Raw genomic sequence first — 19,621 nt, 5'->3', positions numbered from 1 at the left:
CCAGGTATTCCTTAAAGAGGTGGGGTTTCAAATGTCTCCGGAAGGTGGTGAGTGACTCCGCTGTCCTGGCGTCGTGAGGGAGCTTGTTCCACCATTGGGGTGCCAGAGCAGCGAACAGTTTTGACTGGGCTGAGCGGGAACTATGCTTCCGCAGAGGTAGGGGAGCCAGCAGGCCAGAGGTGGATGAACGCAGTGCCCTCGTTTGGGTGTAGGGACTGACTAGACGTAACATAGTAAATGTAAATCCGGGACACCCAAATTAGTATGATATGTTATGTTTTGTATAGTTACAAAAGACATATGGTTACTTAAGGCCATATAGTTACATTAGAAGTGCCCTTCCAAGAAGGCTCAAGGTCATTGGCCACAGATAAAATGACATGAAATCACGTTAGCTTTGATTGGACTGATCATGTCAACATCTTACTTTCAAATCTTAGCTAGCAGTCATCATCATGAATCAAGTCGACAATCTACTGGAAAATCCTTTTTAATCCTTGTCATATGAAGAGAAATAATGAAGAGAAATTATAGATAAAAACATATCGGTGCTCATTGGCCATTGGACATAAACGTTACACAACAAGTTGGAAATCGCAAATTCAACAATGAGTGGCTTGGAAGGAATCGGTGACAGTGGCTAACTGCAAGCATTGCAACTGGGAAGTCAAGAATAAACGAGCTCAGACGGGGAAAATACGTTTTGAACGATCATCCAACTCGGAATTGTAAATCCAGCCTCTTTCTCTGATGACAACATTTGCCCCTGAAGGACCGCCGTGCCACCTTCCTGTTCAAGTGAGCACATCACAACAAGGTGAGTCCAAAAATTTCTTATACGCTGCATAAATGATGTAATATGCCAGGGAGATATGTATACTATAGCTAAAAAAGTAATACTAAGTGTATGTTGTGTAGTAAGCTGTTAGTAGCCCATGTGCCTCACCCTAATAATTTGGTCTATTTTCACCTCTTAATTTCGCCTACTATTCTGACTCGGTGGTGCACATGTAGCCTATAACCTGTTTTTGAGAAATGTAATCATCGAATATTGTAATAGCTTTCATTGTCTGCTTATATGCCCCTTTATTTGGTGTACAGGGAGAACAGTGTAAGAACGGCCCATGTTCTGAATTCTGTCGCTGTAGCTACATTTTAAAAGTGCTGAAAAATAGTTATATTGACTACGTCCGTCCTGGCTAGCTCATTAATGTCTTAATCGAAATTACAGATTGCCTCTTATCCGCTTGTCGTCCCCTTATGCCATAATTTGTACATCTCAATTGTCAGTAGAAACCACATTTGTTTAAGCAAGTCAGCCATATCAGCTATGTTTTTTAAAAAGGCAGTAAATGAGGCTGAATTAACTGTTTTGCTGCCAGACAAGGCTCCGCTGATAGCCAGGTGTAGCAGTGGTAAGGTGTTGGGACCAGTGGCGGTTTTACACGGAGGCCGGGGGAGGCCCGTGCCTCCCTGGAAATGTCCCTGGCCACCCCTGTGGCCCCCCCGTGCTGACCAAATAAAAAAGTATGAATTTATAACTATTTTACACGCGAGCGCCAAAAGCGGAACTAATGCAACGCTCTACACGGCAACGTTCTACACGGGTAAATTAGAGTGGCGCACCCAAAAACTGTATCCTGCCATCTGCCTGCCTGCCACGTGTGGTGCTGCTTCGGTGAATGAGAGCTCAGCAACTACTATTTGCGAGAGGAGCTACGATTTGCAGGAGTCGAAGGTAAGCAAAACGATTTAATATCATAAGTGACTTGTTGTTCTTGCACATAGCCTACATGTTCCTTTTGTTCCTCACACATAAATCAAATCAAGTTTTTAAATGTCTGGTCTCGATTTGTTTAGAAATGTAATCATATCTAAGCAAACTCATCGAAGCAGAAGCAAATATCCAAATGTTAGTAGGCTATCCTTGCTAGGTCTACACAATGTTGTGATGTTAACCACGTAACTTCATCCGTCTTGGCTGTTGCATCGCGATAACAAATACATTTTTAGTAAAGTAATCAACAGGTTATCTGCCAGTGTTAAGTAGGGAGGGATGGTTAGGTAACAAAATGTAATGCATGCCCCTACGTTTTTTCTTCTTCTAATAGTTATCATGAAACGAGGAAGGGACATAAAGTCATTTTTTGCCCCAGCAAACAAAAAAGTGAGAGAAACAAATCGAGGTTTTGAGAAAGTTGAGGAAGAGGGAGAGCCAGCATGTGATGAAAGTGAGGGGTCTGACAAAGAGAGGGAAATTCCAGAGGGTGAGGAGGATGAAGAAGAGGGTGAGGAGGATGAAGAAGAGGGTGAGAAGCATGAAGAAGAAAGCATACAGGGACAGAGAGATGAACAGCCAGAGGGACAGCAAGTGGATCCATGTGGATCAAGTACTGCACCATCAGGTTTGTGATGAGGAAGGTTCTTACTATTTGCAAAGCAATGCAATTACAATGTAATGGTAGGCCTGCTGGGTGTCCTTAAAATGCTGCTTTCTGCTGTTAATTCTTTTTTGTGTCAATATGGCTCTGTTTTTTTTTTAAAGTAAATACTTTGCCTACATTTTGAAATACATGCAGATATACAGTAAATAAATGTTGTAGTTGTGCCCTATGTTTACTGTCCATCTTCTTCAGATATCAGCAAGTCTAAGTATGACGTACCAGTACAGCCGAACTTGAAGATATTCCCAACCACACTGATGGGGGGACAGAAGACGAAGCTTCAGACCAAACTGGTACACTACTCATCCATGGCTTGAGTATTCTGTAATGACGGACTCTACATGTTGCTATGCATGTAGACATTTTAGCACACCAAATGCCCCAGACACCGTTTTTGTTTCAACACCTGGTTTTACAAACTGGAAAAAGGCAACTATGAGAAATGCAGGGTTTTCACTACATGCAAAGTCTGAACGACACAAGTGTGCAATGATCGCATGGAGGGATTATCAAAGAGCTGTTAGAACTGACGCAACACTAACAGATCTCCTTGACAAAGAACACACTAAACAAGTACAAGAAAATCAGGCATACATTAAAACAGTTGGGGAAGTGCTGTTGCTTACAGCTACACAAAACATAGCACAAAGAGGACATGATGAATCTGAAGGGTCCACTAACAAAGGAAACTTTAGGGGAAATTCTTAACACAGTTGCTAACCACGACCAACTTGTTAAGAGAAGATTAACTTCCATTCACAATGCAAAGTACACAAGCAAGATCATCCAGAATGAGGTTTTGGGTTGTTTGGCAGAAATGGTTCGGTCTGAAATCATAGAAGAAGTGAAGAAAAGTGAGGTTTTTAGCGTCATGGCAGATGAAACAAAGGATATTTCAAAAAAAGAACAGATGTCCTTCACACTCAGGTACTATTACAATGGGGCCATTAAGGAGAGTTTTCTCCATTTTGAATCTGCAGAGAGGTTAGATGCAGCAGGGCTTACTGGAAAAATAGTACACTTACTGGAACGTTATGGCCTGGACTACAAAAATAACCTCGTAGGCCAAGCGTACGATGGCGCTGCCGTTATGAGCGGTAAGCATTCAGGGGTTCAGGCAAGGATCAAAGAACAGGCTAAATTTGCCTTCTACGTCCATTGTAGTGCTCATTGTCTGAATTTAGTGTTAGTTGATGTAGTCAAAAATGTCCCAGAAACGGAGGAGTTTTTTTCTTTGTTACAGAGTATTTATATGTTTACTTCTTCCTCATATGTGCACCCAAAATGGCTGTCTCTCCAAAGAGAAATGTATGGCAGAACCAGAGAGCTGCAACGTTTAAGCGACACACGTTGGTCATGCCGATTTCTAGCCCCTACGTAATATCATGGACACTCTACCTGCCCTTAAACGACTACTGCAAGAGATTGCTCAAGAACGTCATGGTGAAAGAACTGTTGAGGCCCGAGGTCTTCTTGCTCAAATTGACCTAGAATTTGTTGTGCATCTTGTTACTCTGCGTAAGTTGTTTGGGGAGACAAAGCTATTGTCTGACATGTTACAGTCACAAACTGTTGATCTGTCAAGTGCTGTTGACTTAGTAAATGCTTTAGTCCTGACATTGAAAGACCACAGGCAGGAGTCTTTCTTTGATGAGTTGTGGGATGAAGCATTGAATATTTGTGAGCAGTGTGATTCTGCAACAAGGTCAGTGGCGAAACGTCAGAAAATGCTGAGCTCTAGACTCAGTGGCTACTGCACGCTAAGCACTGTTGGTCAGAGGGAGGTAGAACGTGACAAAGATATGTTTCTCACATCATTTTTCTATCCTGTAATTGACAGCATGCTCAATGAGTTGAACAGACGTTTCTCCAATACAAACTGTGAGCTCATGAGAAGCATACAGTCTCTCAGCAATGTTTTTTCATTTGGCCGTTTGTATAATGCAGACATTGATGATTTAGGGCATGAGCTCCATCAATTTAAGAGAGTTTTGGACAGAAAAATACAGAGTGGTGAAGTCAAAAAGCCATGCAGTACAGTTGAGCTGGTTTGTTTTATTGAGCCATACAGGGAAGTTTTCTTTGAGCTCTTTAGACTGTGCAAGATTGCTGTAACCCTTCCTGTAAGCTCAGCCTCTTGCGAACGCAGTTTCTCCACACTGAAACTGATAAAAACCTTCCTGCGGTCCACCACTAGTGATGAGAGACTCAGTGATCTTGGTGTCCTGAGCATAGAGTCCAGAAGGGCCAAGGCTCTGGATCTTGATGTATTTGTGAACCGTTTTGCCAGACAGCACAACCGCCGTATCCTGTTGCTGTAGTGTATCTATATGATATATACGCTAGTAGCGTATGAGTGCCGCTGTGAGGAAAAAGAGATATAATGAACAATAAAACAACAAGCTTGAGCTTCTTAAGACACGGTGGGTTTATCTGTTCTCAATACCACCGGTAAAATGAATGGAGTTAGTCTGGTGTCCACATGAAGTTACGTGTGTAGACAAAGAGTCTGGTGTCCATATGAAGTTACATGTGTAGACAGAGACAGTCTGGTGTCCATATGAAGTTAGATGTGTAGACAAAGAGTCTGGTGTCCATATGAAGTTACATGTGTAGACAGAGACAGTCTGGTGCCCATATGAAGTTAAATGTGTAAACAAAGACAGTCTGGTGTCCATATGAAGTTACATGTGTAGACAGAGACAGTCTGGTGCCCATATGAAGTTAAATGTGTAAACAAAGACAGTCTGGTGTCCATATGAAGTTACATGTGTAGACAGAGACAGTCTGGTGCCCATATGAAGTTACATGTGTAGACAAAGAGTCTGGTGTCCATATGAAGTTACATGTGTAAACAGAGACGGTCTGGGGTCCATATGAAGTTAGATGTGTAGACAAAGACAGTCTGGTGTCCACATGAAGTTACATGTGTCTACTTAGATGAACCCACCGTGTCTTAAGAAGCTGAAGCTTGTTTTATTTTTCATTTTACATCATCTATCTTTTTTTTCCTCACAGTACCAGTAGTTCCACACACTACTAGAGTGTATGTATGTTTGTATGTATGTATATATATCCCACCAATCCTCTCTCAAGAGGTTTTCAAAAAGGGGGCAAACTCATGTCTCAAGACCTGCTTCTGTTGGTTCCCCTCTCCTGCCTGTAACTTTCCATCCACATCCCCAAAGTTTTGTGGCCCATTATGACATCACTCCATTAAGTGATTGCTGCATGTACTGCTCTAAGGAAACACTTCTCTCTCTCTCTCTCTCTCTCTCTCTCTCTCTCTCTCTCTCTCGATAGATAGATAGATAGAGTTTATGATTTTATTCTTTTGAATTATCTCTGCCAAACATCTATGTACTACAAATCTTCAAGCTCCACAGATGTTTTATGGCATCCACTAAACCTCTTTAGATATTTGTAAATTATACAGTGTGATACCTTTCAACAAAAGTTTATTTTATTTTTTACCAACTATGATTTTTCCTTTTGAAAACAAGCAAAGCAAGAAAAAAAAGAAACAAAATCACTCCAATCATTGCACACTTGTGTCGTTCAGACTTTGCAGGTCCAGCTTTGACATGATGATCTAACTAACACTAATATTGTAACTAATATTGTAACTGAAATATGTATGATCCTATGATGAGCGATTGCTTACTTCCCTTTCACTCTTAAAAAATTACTGGAAAAAAAAGTGTATAAAAAGGTATATGTAGTATATGTTTGTTTAGTGAGCATTCATGCTGTCATTTTTTCCTAATGTGAACTATGGTGGAAATGTGCTGTCCTAAATGGACTTGCCCATATATGTTGTAAAGCCTTTTTTTGTACACCTGCTCATCAACTGACAGTGAAGTACACAAAGACACAGACACACACACACACACACACAGACACCTGTAATATTCTTGTTTTCATGTTGTTGCTGATATCCATCAGTGTTGTTCATATTGCTACATTGTGTTGACATGATTGTTGCTTTTAAACGAATGTTAACTTAATGTTTATTGTCTGCATCCTATTGGACTACTGGATGTTAATGTGTAACACGTTTCCCTGTTTATGTGCTTTAGCAATACTGTATGTCAATTTGGTCATGCTAGTAAAGCCTCTTTGAATTGAATTTCTTTTCTGATTTGGTTTATTTTACCTAAATGGATACAGGGTAGTGTGTTTTGTTTATAAATCACTCAGAAAGTTTTCTTTCTTAAAACAAAATGTGGAATCAACTGTCCACAGTAGTGGGGCTTCCATAAATAGGAAATGGCGCATTGTTGTACCCTTTGTTGTATCCTGGAGTTTTGTTCACATTGAATATGAACCCTGTATTTGTACCCTGTACTTTTTAATTTTTTTTTATTTATTTATTTTTTCATTTTTATGGCACTATCTCTCTTGCATCTGCACTCTTGTACAAAATACGTGTTATAATGACATCACTCCATTAAGTGATTGCTGCATGTACTGCTCTAAGGAAACACTTCTCTCTCTCTCTCTCTCTCTCTCTCTCGATATCATATGATTTTAAAGTAAAATAAAGTTTATAATCTTTGAATATCATGTGTTGCCAGTTTTTTTATGTGTGCCCCCCTGATTAAACACTGGCCCCTCCTTGGCCCCCCTAGTAAAATGTGTCTAGAACCGCCACTGGTTGGGACTGCTGTTGGGACAGCTTTATGTATGGCCTAACAGTTTCTGGGCACCGTTTGTCACCGTTATAGTGCAATTAATGTATTGTTTAGTGTTATGTAGTGGCTTTGCTGGCATGCATCCCACATCTTTTCTTTATGTCCCACCAAAATGTACATGCTAAAATCGCCACTGCCTCTAGGGGTCATCGGACCCCAGGTTGAATACCCCTGTTCTATAGTATTGGCTGGCTGAAACCAATGACAGTTTTGAAGGATGAAACTAGTAGACCCTGCTGCCGTTTGGTGTTTCCGCATGTTCATTAGAATAACTCGTTCCCAAAAAGGAGCGGTTGAATCTTGCCCATAAAGGATATTGCACATATCACTTCCTTCTTTTTCATCCTCTATACTAGCTGCCACCCGGAACATATTGTACAGTTGCACAGATAAAACATCAGCTGTAATTCGTTTTCATTAATTTGCAAAAACATACTGTTTTAAGCCTCTGCCACGCATTTTATTGTCTCTTGCTCTGAACGAACGAAAACACAGGACACCAGCGGGAATTATAGATACATTATGGCCACATCGAAGGATTGTTTTCAAAGTAAGTAAACGCGCCCCTTAACAATTTGATTTTCATGTAAATGTTGGCTACTTTGTGCAACCCAGACATTAAAAGCAAGTGCAACCGCCTAGAAAACTTTAACGCACAATATGGTTGACCATATAGTGACAAATGACTTTGCTTGTTTGATTTTGCATGCATTTGCGTCTGTGTACTCTTTGCTCCAATATGTGTGTGCCAACTTTGCGTTGATGCATGTGCTTGCGTCTCAACGTTCCCTTTTTCAAACTGCTGTTGTTCTCTCGACAGCTATCCACACAATACACAAGGAAGCACTGCTGGCCCATAGAAAGCAGAAGTCAGAGGACACATCAACCCTTCTTGGAGGCCAGTTGCCGAATAAAGTTGTGCATGATAATAATTACATTACGCTCATGACCGCTGGTCCTGATGTGTCAGACAAACAGATGCAAGAGAATCCACAGTCATTTCAACATGCCATTCTAACTGCACTGCCCGAAGACAGACACCAGCCCAAACCTGTTATAGTGGTTGGTCCAGCAGGAGTTGGCAGAACCACTGCCTTGGAGAAGCTGATAGTGGACTGGGCCACGGGCAAACATCTCCAACACTTTTCCTGTGTCTTCCATTTCACGTTCAGGGATCTGAATACCCATAAGGGGGCGCTGTCTCTGCAGGCATTGCTGCTTCAGCGCTACAGTCACCTCTCCCCTGAGTCCCTGGCTCTAGTCTTGCAGAAGCCAAAGTCTCTGCTGTTTGTGTTTGATGGTCTGCATCAGTACCAGCACAGCCTGCACCCCCCCACATCCCTGACCCTCTGCTCTGACCCTCACCAGCCAGCCTCAGTCGCTGTGCTAGTGGCCAGCCTGGTGCATGGACCTCTGCTGAAGGGGGCAGCCATACTGCTGACCTCAAGGCCTACCGCAGCCAGTCTTGAGTCTCTAGATGGCCACCGCGTGGAGCTGTTGGGGTTTCTGAAGGCCCAGAGGAAGGCCTATTGCGACAAGTTCTTCTCTGATCCAAGTGTAGCCAGTCGAGCGTTTGAGAACATAGAAAGGACAATGGGGTTCTATGATTTCTGCGCCTCTCCTAGATTCTGCTGGACGACGTGTTCCATTTACAAGTCTCTAATGGAGGCTGGAGAGAGTCTTCCTGAGACACTAACCCAGGTGTTCGTTTACATCACCGTCCAGCTTATTCGGGCACTGACATTGGACAAGGCCAATGTTAGAGACCTGGTGACCTCCCTGGGTAGAATGGCTTCCCATTGCTGTCTTGGCCCGCATTCAAACTGCTCCAAAGAAGAAATTGCCTCCACTGGTGTTCAAAAGTTTCTAACAACTCCAACATCACTGAAAGATTTCCTGCACGTGGATGGTGACCTGGAATCGCACGACTGCGTTTTCTCCTTCCACACCCAGATGATCCAAGAGTTTCTCTTGGCTGCATCCTTCTACTTAGACGAGTCAGAAGCAGTGAGTGTGGAAGAAATGTTGGAGAACCATGAGGGTTGCGTAGAGTTTCTTGACCTTTACCTGGCAGGGCTTTCTGAGCCCTCTCAGAGGAAGCCTCTGGAATCTGAACTGGGAGAGTTCAACACTGACCACATCATGGACTTCAGCAGCTGGTTTAAAAGCACCTCTCGGAAGGCACTGGAGAGCTATCACAAAGACAGACACCTCCATTACTTTCATCTACTCCATCAACGTCAGAATGAGAAGCTGGTGAAGGAGATCATCACTCCGTCTGCCCGTGGCATCAGCTATGGCGTTCTGGGTGTACAGGACTGTGTGTCTCTCAGCTACATAGTGACATGTCTGGGGGAGTGGGATCAACTGAATCTGTACAGCAGCAAGGATTTAACTGAGGAGAAAGCTTACCTTTTGGTTCCTGCCATACGTCTCTCTCATAAAATAATGTGAGTAATTGAGGAAACAGAAAATAAATACAATTTGTGGTCTAGTATTTTGCTGCTAGTAAGTGTGTGACCCAATCCAGTTTGGTAAACGATATGATAAAGTGACAATCAATACCTCTCATCTGCAACTAGAAAGTAAAACAGAATCCTACCACTGTGGGACCACATACATACAAATAATTTCCAAACAAATTCTCAAACAAATGATGTAGCTACTGTAGCGACCCTGGTTTATAAGCATGGATCGCTACACTACTATTCTACAGCTATACATTACTTCTGTCGTAAAAACAAATGATCTGTAATTACTGTTCCTCTCCAGATAGTGGAAAGAGACATATTACATTGTGATTTACTGTATGCGTGGTATGTAGGTTACATTGTATAAATTAATTCCAAAACCTTTATGTATCAAAAAGTTCACATTTTGTAATATTTCAACAGTTCTTAAAGGGGAAATCCACTGTTGCTACATTCATTTTAGGGCTTATAAATTAATGATATATACCCATTGATTCTTGAAAAATATAACTTATAAATGCCTCATGGTTTTAGTTCAACTGTCTCACCCCAGCAGAACCTCAAATATAAGCTTGTTTTACTCCAATGTTTGTAAACAAACACTAACCTCAAAACATGGTTAAAACTATAATTTTGATATCATGGATGGTCAGTCCTTGTATCCATAGCTTTGTCTATGAATTTGAGTGGTTACATTTCTCCAGCCCCATCCCTCAGCTTTTTACCAACAGTGGTGGGGTGGACTGCTTTGTTATTGTTTCAACTGCGGATTTGCCCTTTAAACCATCACCAGAGCTGCATACTCATGCACATCTCTCCATCTGTTTTGTCCACAGCCTGGTTCAGAGCTCTCTCAGTGCTGGGGCGCTCGCTCACCTGGCCTCAGCCCTCAGCCAGGGAAGGACCACAGAGCTGGATATGTCCTACAACCCCATGGGTGACACAGGCTTCAAAGTTCTTTGCACAGGACTTGGGGACTGCAACATACAAACATTAAAGTGAGTTCCATCTCACTTCACAGAATATGACATATACAGGGTTTGCATCATGCCATTCAAATGTAATGCACAATCTAATATTGATGGCGGTGTTACAGTAAATTACGATTTCAAAATGTTCTCAACTTCAATAGGTTATTGAAGACGAGGTCCCATACTACTCATACACTGAATATGAAGCATTTAAAAAATATGACGCCATAAACTTAATTATAACACTATTATAACTTCCTTATAACAGGCTTATATTGGCATTTGGCCCATGCTATTGAATTACATAATAGTCAAGTATCTTGGTCTGTTTGTTGTATCTAAATGGATGATGATTGGTTTCTGTAGACTTCCAGTGTGCGGGTTGACAGAGGCTTGCTGTGGGGACCTGGTGGCAGTCCTGACCTCTGAGAAATCCCATCTCCACGTGTTGGAGCTGAGGGGGAATACATTCCATGACCAGGGGCTCAGGAAGCTGAGCCAAGCACTGGGAAGCCCTTACTGCAAACTGCAGGAGCTTCAGTACGTACTCTAGCACAGATATTGTAATGGTATCATTTTGGAAGAAGAATACATCTATGATTGACAGTTCAAATATCATTATTAGCCTGTAATTAGTTGACTTTGTTTTGTCCAGGCTACCGATGTGTGAGTTGACGGGGGGGTCCATGGAGGCCTTGTCAACTGCACTGTGCTCTGGCCAATCAGAGTTGAGAATACTGAACCTGGCCCAGAACACCCTCACCGACCAGGGGGTGGATTGGCTGGCCAAGGCTCTCCAATATCCCTGCTGCCAATTGCAAAGCCTGATGTAAGGACCAGACAGATAATGGATGCTGTTATTATAGTCACAACAGCTCACTCACGTCTCAAGGACAAATAAAAAACAACACATTGCTCAGATATGGAGATATGTGATATGTCTCCTGATTCCCTCTCTGCTCTACCCCTTGCCAGATTGTTTGATAATGAGTTGACGGCTGCGTGTTGTGCTGGTGTGGCTGAGGCCTTGCAGTCAGATGACTGTAGGCTGACTGAGCTGGATCTGTCTGTGAATGAGTTGGGCCAGGAGGGGGCACTGCAGCTGTGTAAGGCCCTCAGCAAGCCTGGACGCCCACTGGAGAAACTGAGGTACCGCAGTCCGCAGCATACTTGTTGTGTATTATCTGTTGTAGTCTGGGGACCCCCTTGGAAACGAGACCATTCATGCCTTTGTATCAGAACCAATTAGGGTTTTCTGTTGCAGCTTGGTCCGCTGTGAGTTGACTCCCCTGGTCTTCAAGGAGTTGGGCATCTTACTGAGCAGTGGGACCTCTGGACTGAGAACACTGTCTGTGGGCCTGAACAAAATAGGAGACGAAGGAGCCAAACATCTCTGGGTCGCACTGGGAGACAAACGGTGCAAGCTGGAGCACCTGGAGTAAGTGAACAGACAGTGTGTGTAGCCAGACCGGTTTTGCTTTGCTATGGCTCAGTGTAACACTTGAATACTCACTTTGTGTGTGTGATATCTATGTCACATCAAAGATTGAGGTATAAACCAAGGCCAAGTCCTTGACAAAACTGAGATAATTGTGTGTGTGTTACAGTGTTGAGATGATCCAGCTGACGGATGCCTGTGTTGGAGACCTGAGTGTGGCGGTGAGGGCCAGTGGCTCCCTGAAGAGCCTGGTCCTGAAAAACAACCGTCTGACTGACACCTCAGTCCCAACCCTGGTCCAAGTCATGCAGGATAGCCGCACCATGCAGGAGATGAAGTGAGTGAGCCAAGTAGTGGCAGATTCCACTGATACATTGTAGTAGTATTGATGGTTTTCTACACAATAGTATTCATGCATTAGTGTTCAGTGCAATTTACATTTTGATAGTACCACACCAGAGGAGGCTGGTGGGAGGAGCTATAGGAGGACAGGCTCATTGTAATGGCTGGAATGAAATAAATGGAAGAGTCAAACGTGGTTTCCATATGTTTGCTGTGTTTGATAGGTTCCAAAAAAAATCCATTCCAGCCATTACAATGAGCCCGTCCTCCTATAGCTCCTTCCACAGCCTCCTCTGTACCACACACAAAAGACGTTTAAGATGTTTCGTAATTCCTACTGCTGTTGAGAAATTTGCAGTCACAATTTGTGTCATGTGAAAAGTGTAAGGGTTCTTCTGACATTTGCCTTCCTGTCTTTCAGTCTGCAGTATAACGACTTCAGTGAAGACGTGTTTGAGATGATGGACCAGTGTGCTAAAATCAAATACTAACAAAAAAATTACCCTTTAATGTCACCACAAAAATCCACTGACAGCATTTGTTCTAGCCCTCCATTCTTTCTACTATAGAGTTACATGACAATGGGCTTCAAACCAGCCATGGGCTGAACTGTGTTTGATAGTGAACACATTCATGAGGTCACTTGAGTATCATTGCTATAATTTTGGTTGTCAAAAGATGTTAACTAATGATTTGGTTCAAATAAATGTTTTTAATGAGAGAAATACAGATTATTTCTACTTTATTTTTTCCCCTCAGATGAGGGGAGGCAGCATATTCAGGAAGGCACACAATCTCCTACAACCATTAAAATATCACCGGTTTTGTCTATAAAGCTATCTCTCCAAGTAAAAAAAGTGAGTTATCAAAACGACATTGTAGTAATGAAGAAGAAGCAGTTTTTGACCGGTAAAACGTCTATGAAAACTTTCCTCCCCTATTTCCACTATAAGCAAAGGCAAAGTTGTAAACTTGATACAAAGAAACACACAGTGATAAATAGAGGTCCTCAAGGCAGCAAACATTGTCCATTGTATCATCGTCTTCACCACCCACACCAGCCCTGAGAGGGTTTGGTTTTCTGAAAGTCAAAGAAGAGTTGAAGTTCAGTTAAACAGAGACGGGACCCATTTTAAGTGGCACACAGCAGAGGGGATCCATTTCAGAACCCCCCCACCCCCGTGTCCAGTTCATAATCACCTCTCCCAGTGTTCAGTGGTCTTATGTTCCACCTTTGGCGAAGCCATTGGTCCCGTTGTCTTTTTTTGGTGATTGCTCGCTACCGTTGGGATGTGACTTGTTCCTGCTCTTGACATTGGTGTCCGTCTCCTCTTCTGAGCTGCTCTCGATGTCACTACGGTCGTCCTTCGCCACCTTTTAAAAGGGACAGAGTTTGTGCTCAGTAACATAATGAATAGTCTGCGGAGGAATCATACAAGGAATCAGATCATCAACGTATTACTGTTTTTCCTCCCTAAACTTGAATAGATGGTCTGTGTAAAAAGAGAAATGTTTTGATATTGGCAAATTTTTCTTTTTAGGTCCACAACTACAATGTGAGCATATTACACAAACTATCACTGTTGCTACCATAGGTTCACTATTATTCACAGACAGAGTAAAGTTAAACACACATACACACCTTGCCCTTGAATATGGCTTTGATGGCAATTCGAGCGATGAGGTAGAACCAGAAGACATGAAGAGACTGCAAGACCAGAAGCAGGCCGTTCAACAGCCACCAGGACCGGTAAGGACCAACGATCTCCCAGCTCTCCACCAGCACACTGTATATAATCCTTCAACACACGCACACACCAAGCACACATGTTACTAGGGCACCGTCACAAGGAGACGCCAAAAAAGGCAAATCCTTTTATAGAAATCAAATTAATTATACATCTATCCTATAGTGCTGAGGACAGAATGGCTGGAGTTAGATAACGCAGCTCTGTGCCTTGTTGCATAATTCAATATGTACCCCCCCCTTACCAAAAGGGATAGATGACAAGTCGTGTGATGAAGAAGACGATGCTGAATACTACAAAGCCGGTGTCACAAATCCGCTGGTACTTTGCATAATTGGCCAATTTGGCCAACTTGGGGAGAAGGAAATGAATAAGCACATGAGTACAGATAGCAAACCAACATAAACATGTTTAATTCTCCTTTAATGACACCTCTCTCGCTGTACCTTGGTAAACAGACATGTTAAACAGTCAGATTCCAGTTAAACAGGTATTAGCTAAATGCAGCAGTAGGGCACACAGCTGTTCAAACAGAGCAAACACACGCCAGGGTGAAACCCTGTACTCTCACACCCACATAGACCATACATTATATTTCAGTTTGGTGTGAAACCACCTCAGCCAGTAAAAAGACAGCTCTACACAAACAGTATAGTATAGGCCAGAGCCATATATATAGAGTTAGGCCAACTTTTAGAATTTTGAATATTGTTCTAATTCTAGACATTCAGTTACATAGCATTGTTTAAATATTCCCCATGTAATGTTAATGAGGAGCTAACATGGCTGCCATAGAATGTTGAAGTGTCATATAAATGTATCATAATGCAGAAACCGCATTGGCCCAACTCTCTAAATACATGGCTCTGGTATAGGCCCTTGATCTTTTATCTACCTCCAGCACGATGTCGGAGGCATCATGGACACACATGACCAGAGTGCCTATTCGCAGCATGTTGTTACAGTAGGAGAAGGTGATGAGAGTTATGGTGGCCAGGTGATGGACAAACATGATGAGGAAATCCTGTCAGAGGACGAAGGTAAACAAACAAACACAGAGAGAGAGAGAGCGGGAGAGAGAGAGAGATATTTACACACATCCCATTTCATGCCAATAAAGTGCATAGAATCACTGAGTGAGTGGAACCAAGGTCACAACACCCTGGTCTATTAAACATTCCAACACGTTCATTGACCTGATCCATTATACCCAACACGATAATGTCACCAGCTTTTGAAAAGGCTGCATCTGCTTGGCAATGAGAATTCTTCCACACAAGATTAATGATCTCCTAGGAACTTCACCAGATAATTTAAGTTATATATTAAACTAGATTACATGTACTGAGGATCTTTTCTTAACTTGAAACGATTTATGATTTTGCAATGTGTTTGTCTTTATTGCTCCTGCTTAAGGATCTTTGCAATTGTAATGGTGTACAAAGATGCTAGGGTAAAACATAGGAGTATTGGAAACCTTTACAACCTCATAACATGCTAAACTTGCTAAGTGATACAAATAACAATCTTCCTTTCCCCTTGACCCACTACCAGAGAACAGCACAGTGCTAATGTAATTCTACCTCTTCCAGCAACACCCATGTGACAATGGATTAGGTCTACTCTCAGTAGGATTGGACTCTGGGCTAGTGCTCCATACATTAACTCCTGTCCCAAACTATGCCTCTACAGAACCTCACTGCTGCGTCTAACCTGTTAATCAGAGTTTACACAGTATCGTAGGCCTTCTATAAAAAAAACAATAATAAACTTGCTAATCTAGAGTGACACTAAAGTGTCTCTGAAATTAAGTAACAAAAACAGGACAGACTGGCTCCAATTCTGGCTAGACGACCAAAGACTTTCCAGAAAATCAAGTGGATTTAAATGGCTTGCATACCAGCTACAATAGATTGGCCAATTAGAACGAAGCAAACCCACTGGCTGAAGAGGTGGTAGGATTAGTGTTTTTGAGAGAGGGGAGCACAATCGCTGCAGTTTCTGTCTGCCCTCCACTCCAAGTCCATCTACCCCACTCCAAGTCGTCGTCCCCCCAACCCAGTCACCTGACTCACCTTCCTTTTGATGTCTGTGAACTGGGAGAACATGAGGGACCAGTAGAAGGCCAGCTCGGCTACATAGTAGTTGTACTGGCCAGGACTCAGCGTCTGTGGAAACAAGGAAGAACAATAACATGGTATCTTTAGCAAAACCGGACCATATTGAGAACATGAACAACCCCTATGGTTAGGAATTTAATCTTCATCTGTTGACTATTTAGAGGAATGATCATGGTATTTAGGTACTTGGTATGTAGATCCTTCACCTGAAATGGGTAGTTGTACCAGCATTGCCGTGTGTCCCACATCCAAGAAGACTAGAGGAGGACATGCACATGTCAAAGATAATCAGAGGATAACACAATGCTTATCAATATGACTTCCTCTTGAAAGCGATCTGCATAGTCAGCATGTTTATCTTTTTGTTACTTTCTTTCCTATAGTAACAACTATTTTAAAAAGGGCTCCTTTCAATTTAAAGTGTATTTGAATTATATTAAAGTTATTCAGTGTAGTGCAGTATAAGTCAATTCAACTCACCACCCACAGATAGCGAATCGCATAGGTAAATATACCGGTATAAAACGTCAACCTCCACCTAGACGCAAAAGAAAGACCAAAGGAAACAAATAAAATAAAATAAACAGAACAGCAATGCTGTAGCTAGCGCATCTAGATTGATAAAGACTTTTCAGAACCTACATGCTCTCGCAGAACTTTGTGAGAGTACTGGGCTTGTCCTGGTTCCTCCGGAGTCGGAACCATCTCTGGACTTTCCGCACATCCCAGTCCAGCTGCTTAGACAGCCCCTCGACCCGCCGCGAGTCTGGACTCTGAGGAAGACGATGGCGCAGGAGAGACAGAGACACTGTTTTAGCCAGAGTCAAAAACCCTACATTGTTGCCCTGCTAAACAAGTCAAGGGAAAGTTGGCTACAGCTAAAACAGACTGGCATCTACCAGAGCTAACTAGCATTGGACAATAACCAACTAAATCTGATCACACTTTCCCCTGACAAGCGAGTAAAAATCAAGTTCATCAGCATGGAATAAGCCTACAATATGTTTGATTTTTATCATTTCTACTGATTTTTTTTACTTCCACTAATCCACTTGCAATTACAGAACATCCAGTTCATTTACATGTGGTGAATTGCTTTTACATCGTGGGCGATAACATAAGAAACATTTCAAGTCACAATGCTGCATTTGTCCACCCAGCAGCAGCGCATGAGACCCATGCTTTAAGTACCGTTGTGGATGTAAACACCCTCTCCAGGACAGCGTTGGGCTGGGCTCGCCGGCTCACTCCAGCCTGAATCTGAAGTATGTTGGCACAGGGCTTGGCTACTAGCCTAAACACACACACAGCAACAGAGAGAGAGAACAATATTAAACATGGACACAGAGCTGGCTACAGTACCTAAAGTACTCCTAAGCAGAAACCTCAGCAGAGAAGACCATGGGTTTCACCAGGGGCGTATTCCACAAACAGACAGAGCTTTCACAGTTTACCCACAACTTTACTGTATGTGAAGTGTGTGTGTGTGTGTGTGTGTGTGTGTGTGTGTGTGTGTGTGTGTGTGTGTGAAGATAGAAAGAGAGTTAGAATGGGAAAGTGTAGTGGAGGAAAACAGACAGTCAAAGGGAGAGTATGATGAGGAATGTAGCACTAACTCTAAACAGAGGAGGCTGATGAGCTGTCATGTGAGAGGGCGCTGGGTCGGGAGGAGAAAGCTCCTTGCTGAGAGTGAGACATACACTAACCAGCAAACAGAGGTCTATCACAAGACCTCCCTCACCTCAGTGTACTGCCTCTATGACCCATTCAAACAACATTCACTTCCTTCCTATCACACAATCCAATGTACTACCTAGGCCTAAACAAATGTCCAGCTAACATTTCAGAAAGCATCTGTTCAGGAGAGGCCTTGATATGCATTGAATTCAAATGACCTATTTGGATAAGCAGACAGCCAGCATGCAATTCTATCTTGGTACGCAGAAGAGAACATCAGTAGTGCATATCATCAATAATCTTGTGTTTCCATTCCTTCTCTCTTCACCCTAATCTACAATGATCTGAAATCATATGGATAGTCAATAGAAAGCAGATGGATATTGACACACATCAAACCAGTCAAAGGGGAGGCCAAGGACACAAAAAGAGGAAGAGCCATTTTAGACTTTAGAGATGCACACCATATAATCCCATGGCCATGTCACTTGCAGCAGTCAGTCTGCGGTGATCTTTGTCCCTCTACAAAGATAAGCATCAGTGCAGTTGACCAAATTACACGCGAGATTTTACTTATTGGTTACAGAGATTACTCAAAGCCTGGTTACTAAGTGACTGTATGGCGTTTAATAGAACACAGGTCAATGAAGCCAGAAGGGTTACTGCTTCTCTCACGCCAGTTGCACAACAAAAACTAAATTAGGCTACCCTTCAGGTTAAACAAGACACCTATGATCCATATACTTTGTATACTATTTGTATACTCATAAGCTATTCGTAGCCTACTGTTGGCCTACACACACAGTAGCATACTATTCATATTTTCCACAGTGTTTGTGTCAATAGTCTAAATTGTATAGACTAGAGTAGAGTTTCGGGTACCTATCATCAGAAAACAATGCCTCATAGGCCAATCACCGCCCAAGGGCAGTTCGCTAATTAGTTCCTCTGACTGCGCGCGCACACACACACACACACAGTCTCAGTTGAGCCAAGGACTTGGCCTTGGTTTATACCGCTAAATCTTTGATGATGCGACATACATATCAAATGCAGAATTATTTTGTTTACAAAGACAAATCAATATACGTTACTTTGTTACATAGCCTACCTCTCAAATAACACCCTGACAGCCAACACGCCAAAAGCCAGCGGTAAGCAGGAGAGTAGGTGGCCAGCTCTGGGGTACTCCTGTCCTGGTGGTGGGTGCTCGAGTTCCGCCCAAGTAACATTCGGTGGAAGCCAGAAACTCTCACTCCAAAACCAAGCTGAGAGCGAATTCATTTTGAGGTGATGCCGGTCCGTCTCAAAACAAAAAAAGCGTATATGTTGTGTGTAGCTGTGCGAGGGAGAAACCACCTGTTTCAGGCACTACTTTAGTAGACTTCTCATAAGTGTGTTGCGGCTCGAGAGTCTGCTACTCCTGGATAGATTAAGGAAATAGGCTAGGTACTACCTCCTTCCTCCCCAGCACCATCAGCTCACTGGCATTTTTGTAAACTCTCATTCCCATGAGACCGCGTAGTCATGACGACACATTACAGGTAACGCCCATTACCGGCAACGCCCACGACGTGTCAGAGCTTTCGAACATCCCTTTATGTGTCATGAATTGCATTATGCAAAACTAAAAACAATCATGTTAGTCATAATAACAAAATAAAAATATGGTGAGAGGCTGCGTAATTTAGGGTGTTTTCACATATAGTCCCCATT

The 19,621-nt window shown here is 42.6% G+C and overlaps 2 protein-coding genes across 2 annotated transcripts; one reads left to right on the top strand and one right to left on the bottom strand.

The window, feature by feature from the left end:
- The first annotated feature begins 7,409 nt into the window (after positions 1-7,409).
- si:ch73-233m11.2 (NACHT, LRR and PYD domains-containing protein 3) lies at positions 7,410-13,089 on the top strand. Its single transcript, XM_041855786.2, has 9 exons — positions 7,410-7,688; positions 7,959-9,588; positions 10,446-10,607; positions 10,947-11,120; positions 11,236-11,409; positions 11,556-11,729; positions 11,845-12,018; positions 12,188-12,355; positions 12,782-13,089. Exons 1-9 carry the CDS (start codon positions 7,661-7,663, stop codon positions 12,849-12,851), a joined length of 2,754 nt encoding a protein of 917 aa, XP_041711720.1. The 5' UTR covers positions 7,410-7,660; the 3' UTR covers positions 12,852-13,089.
- Positions 13,086-19,401, bottom strand: LOC121545346 (ceramide synthase 5). The gene is made up of 11 exons (XM_041855787.2): positions 19,017-19,401; positions 17,420-17,522; positions 16,871-17,001; positions 16,709-16,766; positions 16,435-16,485; positions 16,184-16,276; positions 15,004-15,132; positions 14,353-14,459; positions 14,003-14,159; positions 13,561-13,734; positions 13,086-13,441 (listed from the first exon to the last, which is right to left on the bottom strand). Exons 1-10 carry the CDS (start codon positions 19,187-19,189, stop codon positions 13,582-13,584), a joined length of 1,155 nt encoding a protein of 384 aa, XP_041711721.1. The 5' UTR covers positions 19,190-19,401; the 3' UTR covers positions 13,086-13,441; positions 13,561-13,581.
- Between the last annotated feature and the right edge of the window lie 220 nt (positions 19,402-19,621).

This window comes from Coregonus clupeaformis, chromosome 30, assembly GCF_020615455.1.
Source record: "Coregonus clupeaformis isolate EN_2021a chromosome 30, ASM2061545v1, whole genome shotgun sequence".
NCBI lineage: Eukaryota > Metazoa > Chordata > Actinopteri > Salmoniformes > Salmonidae > Coregonus > Coregonus clupeaformis.
Note: the sequence above shows the minus strand (reverse complement) of the source record. Positions and strands in the feature narration are given on the sequence as shown.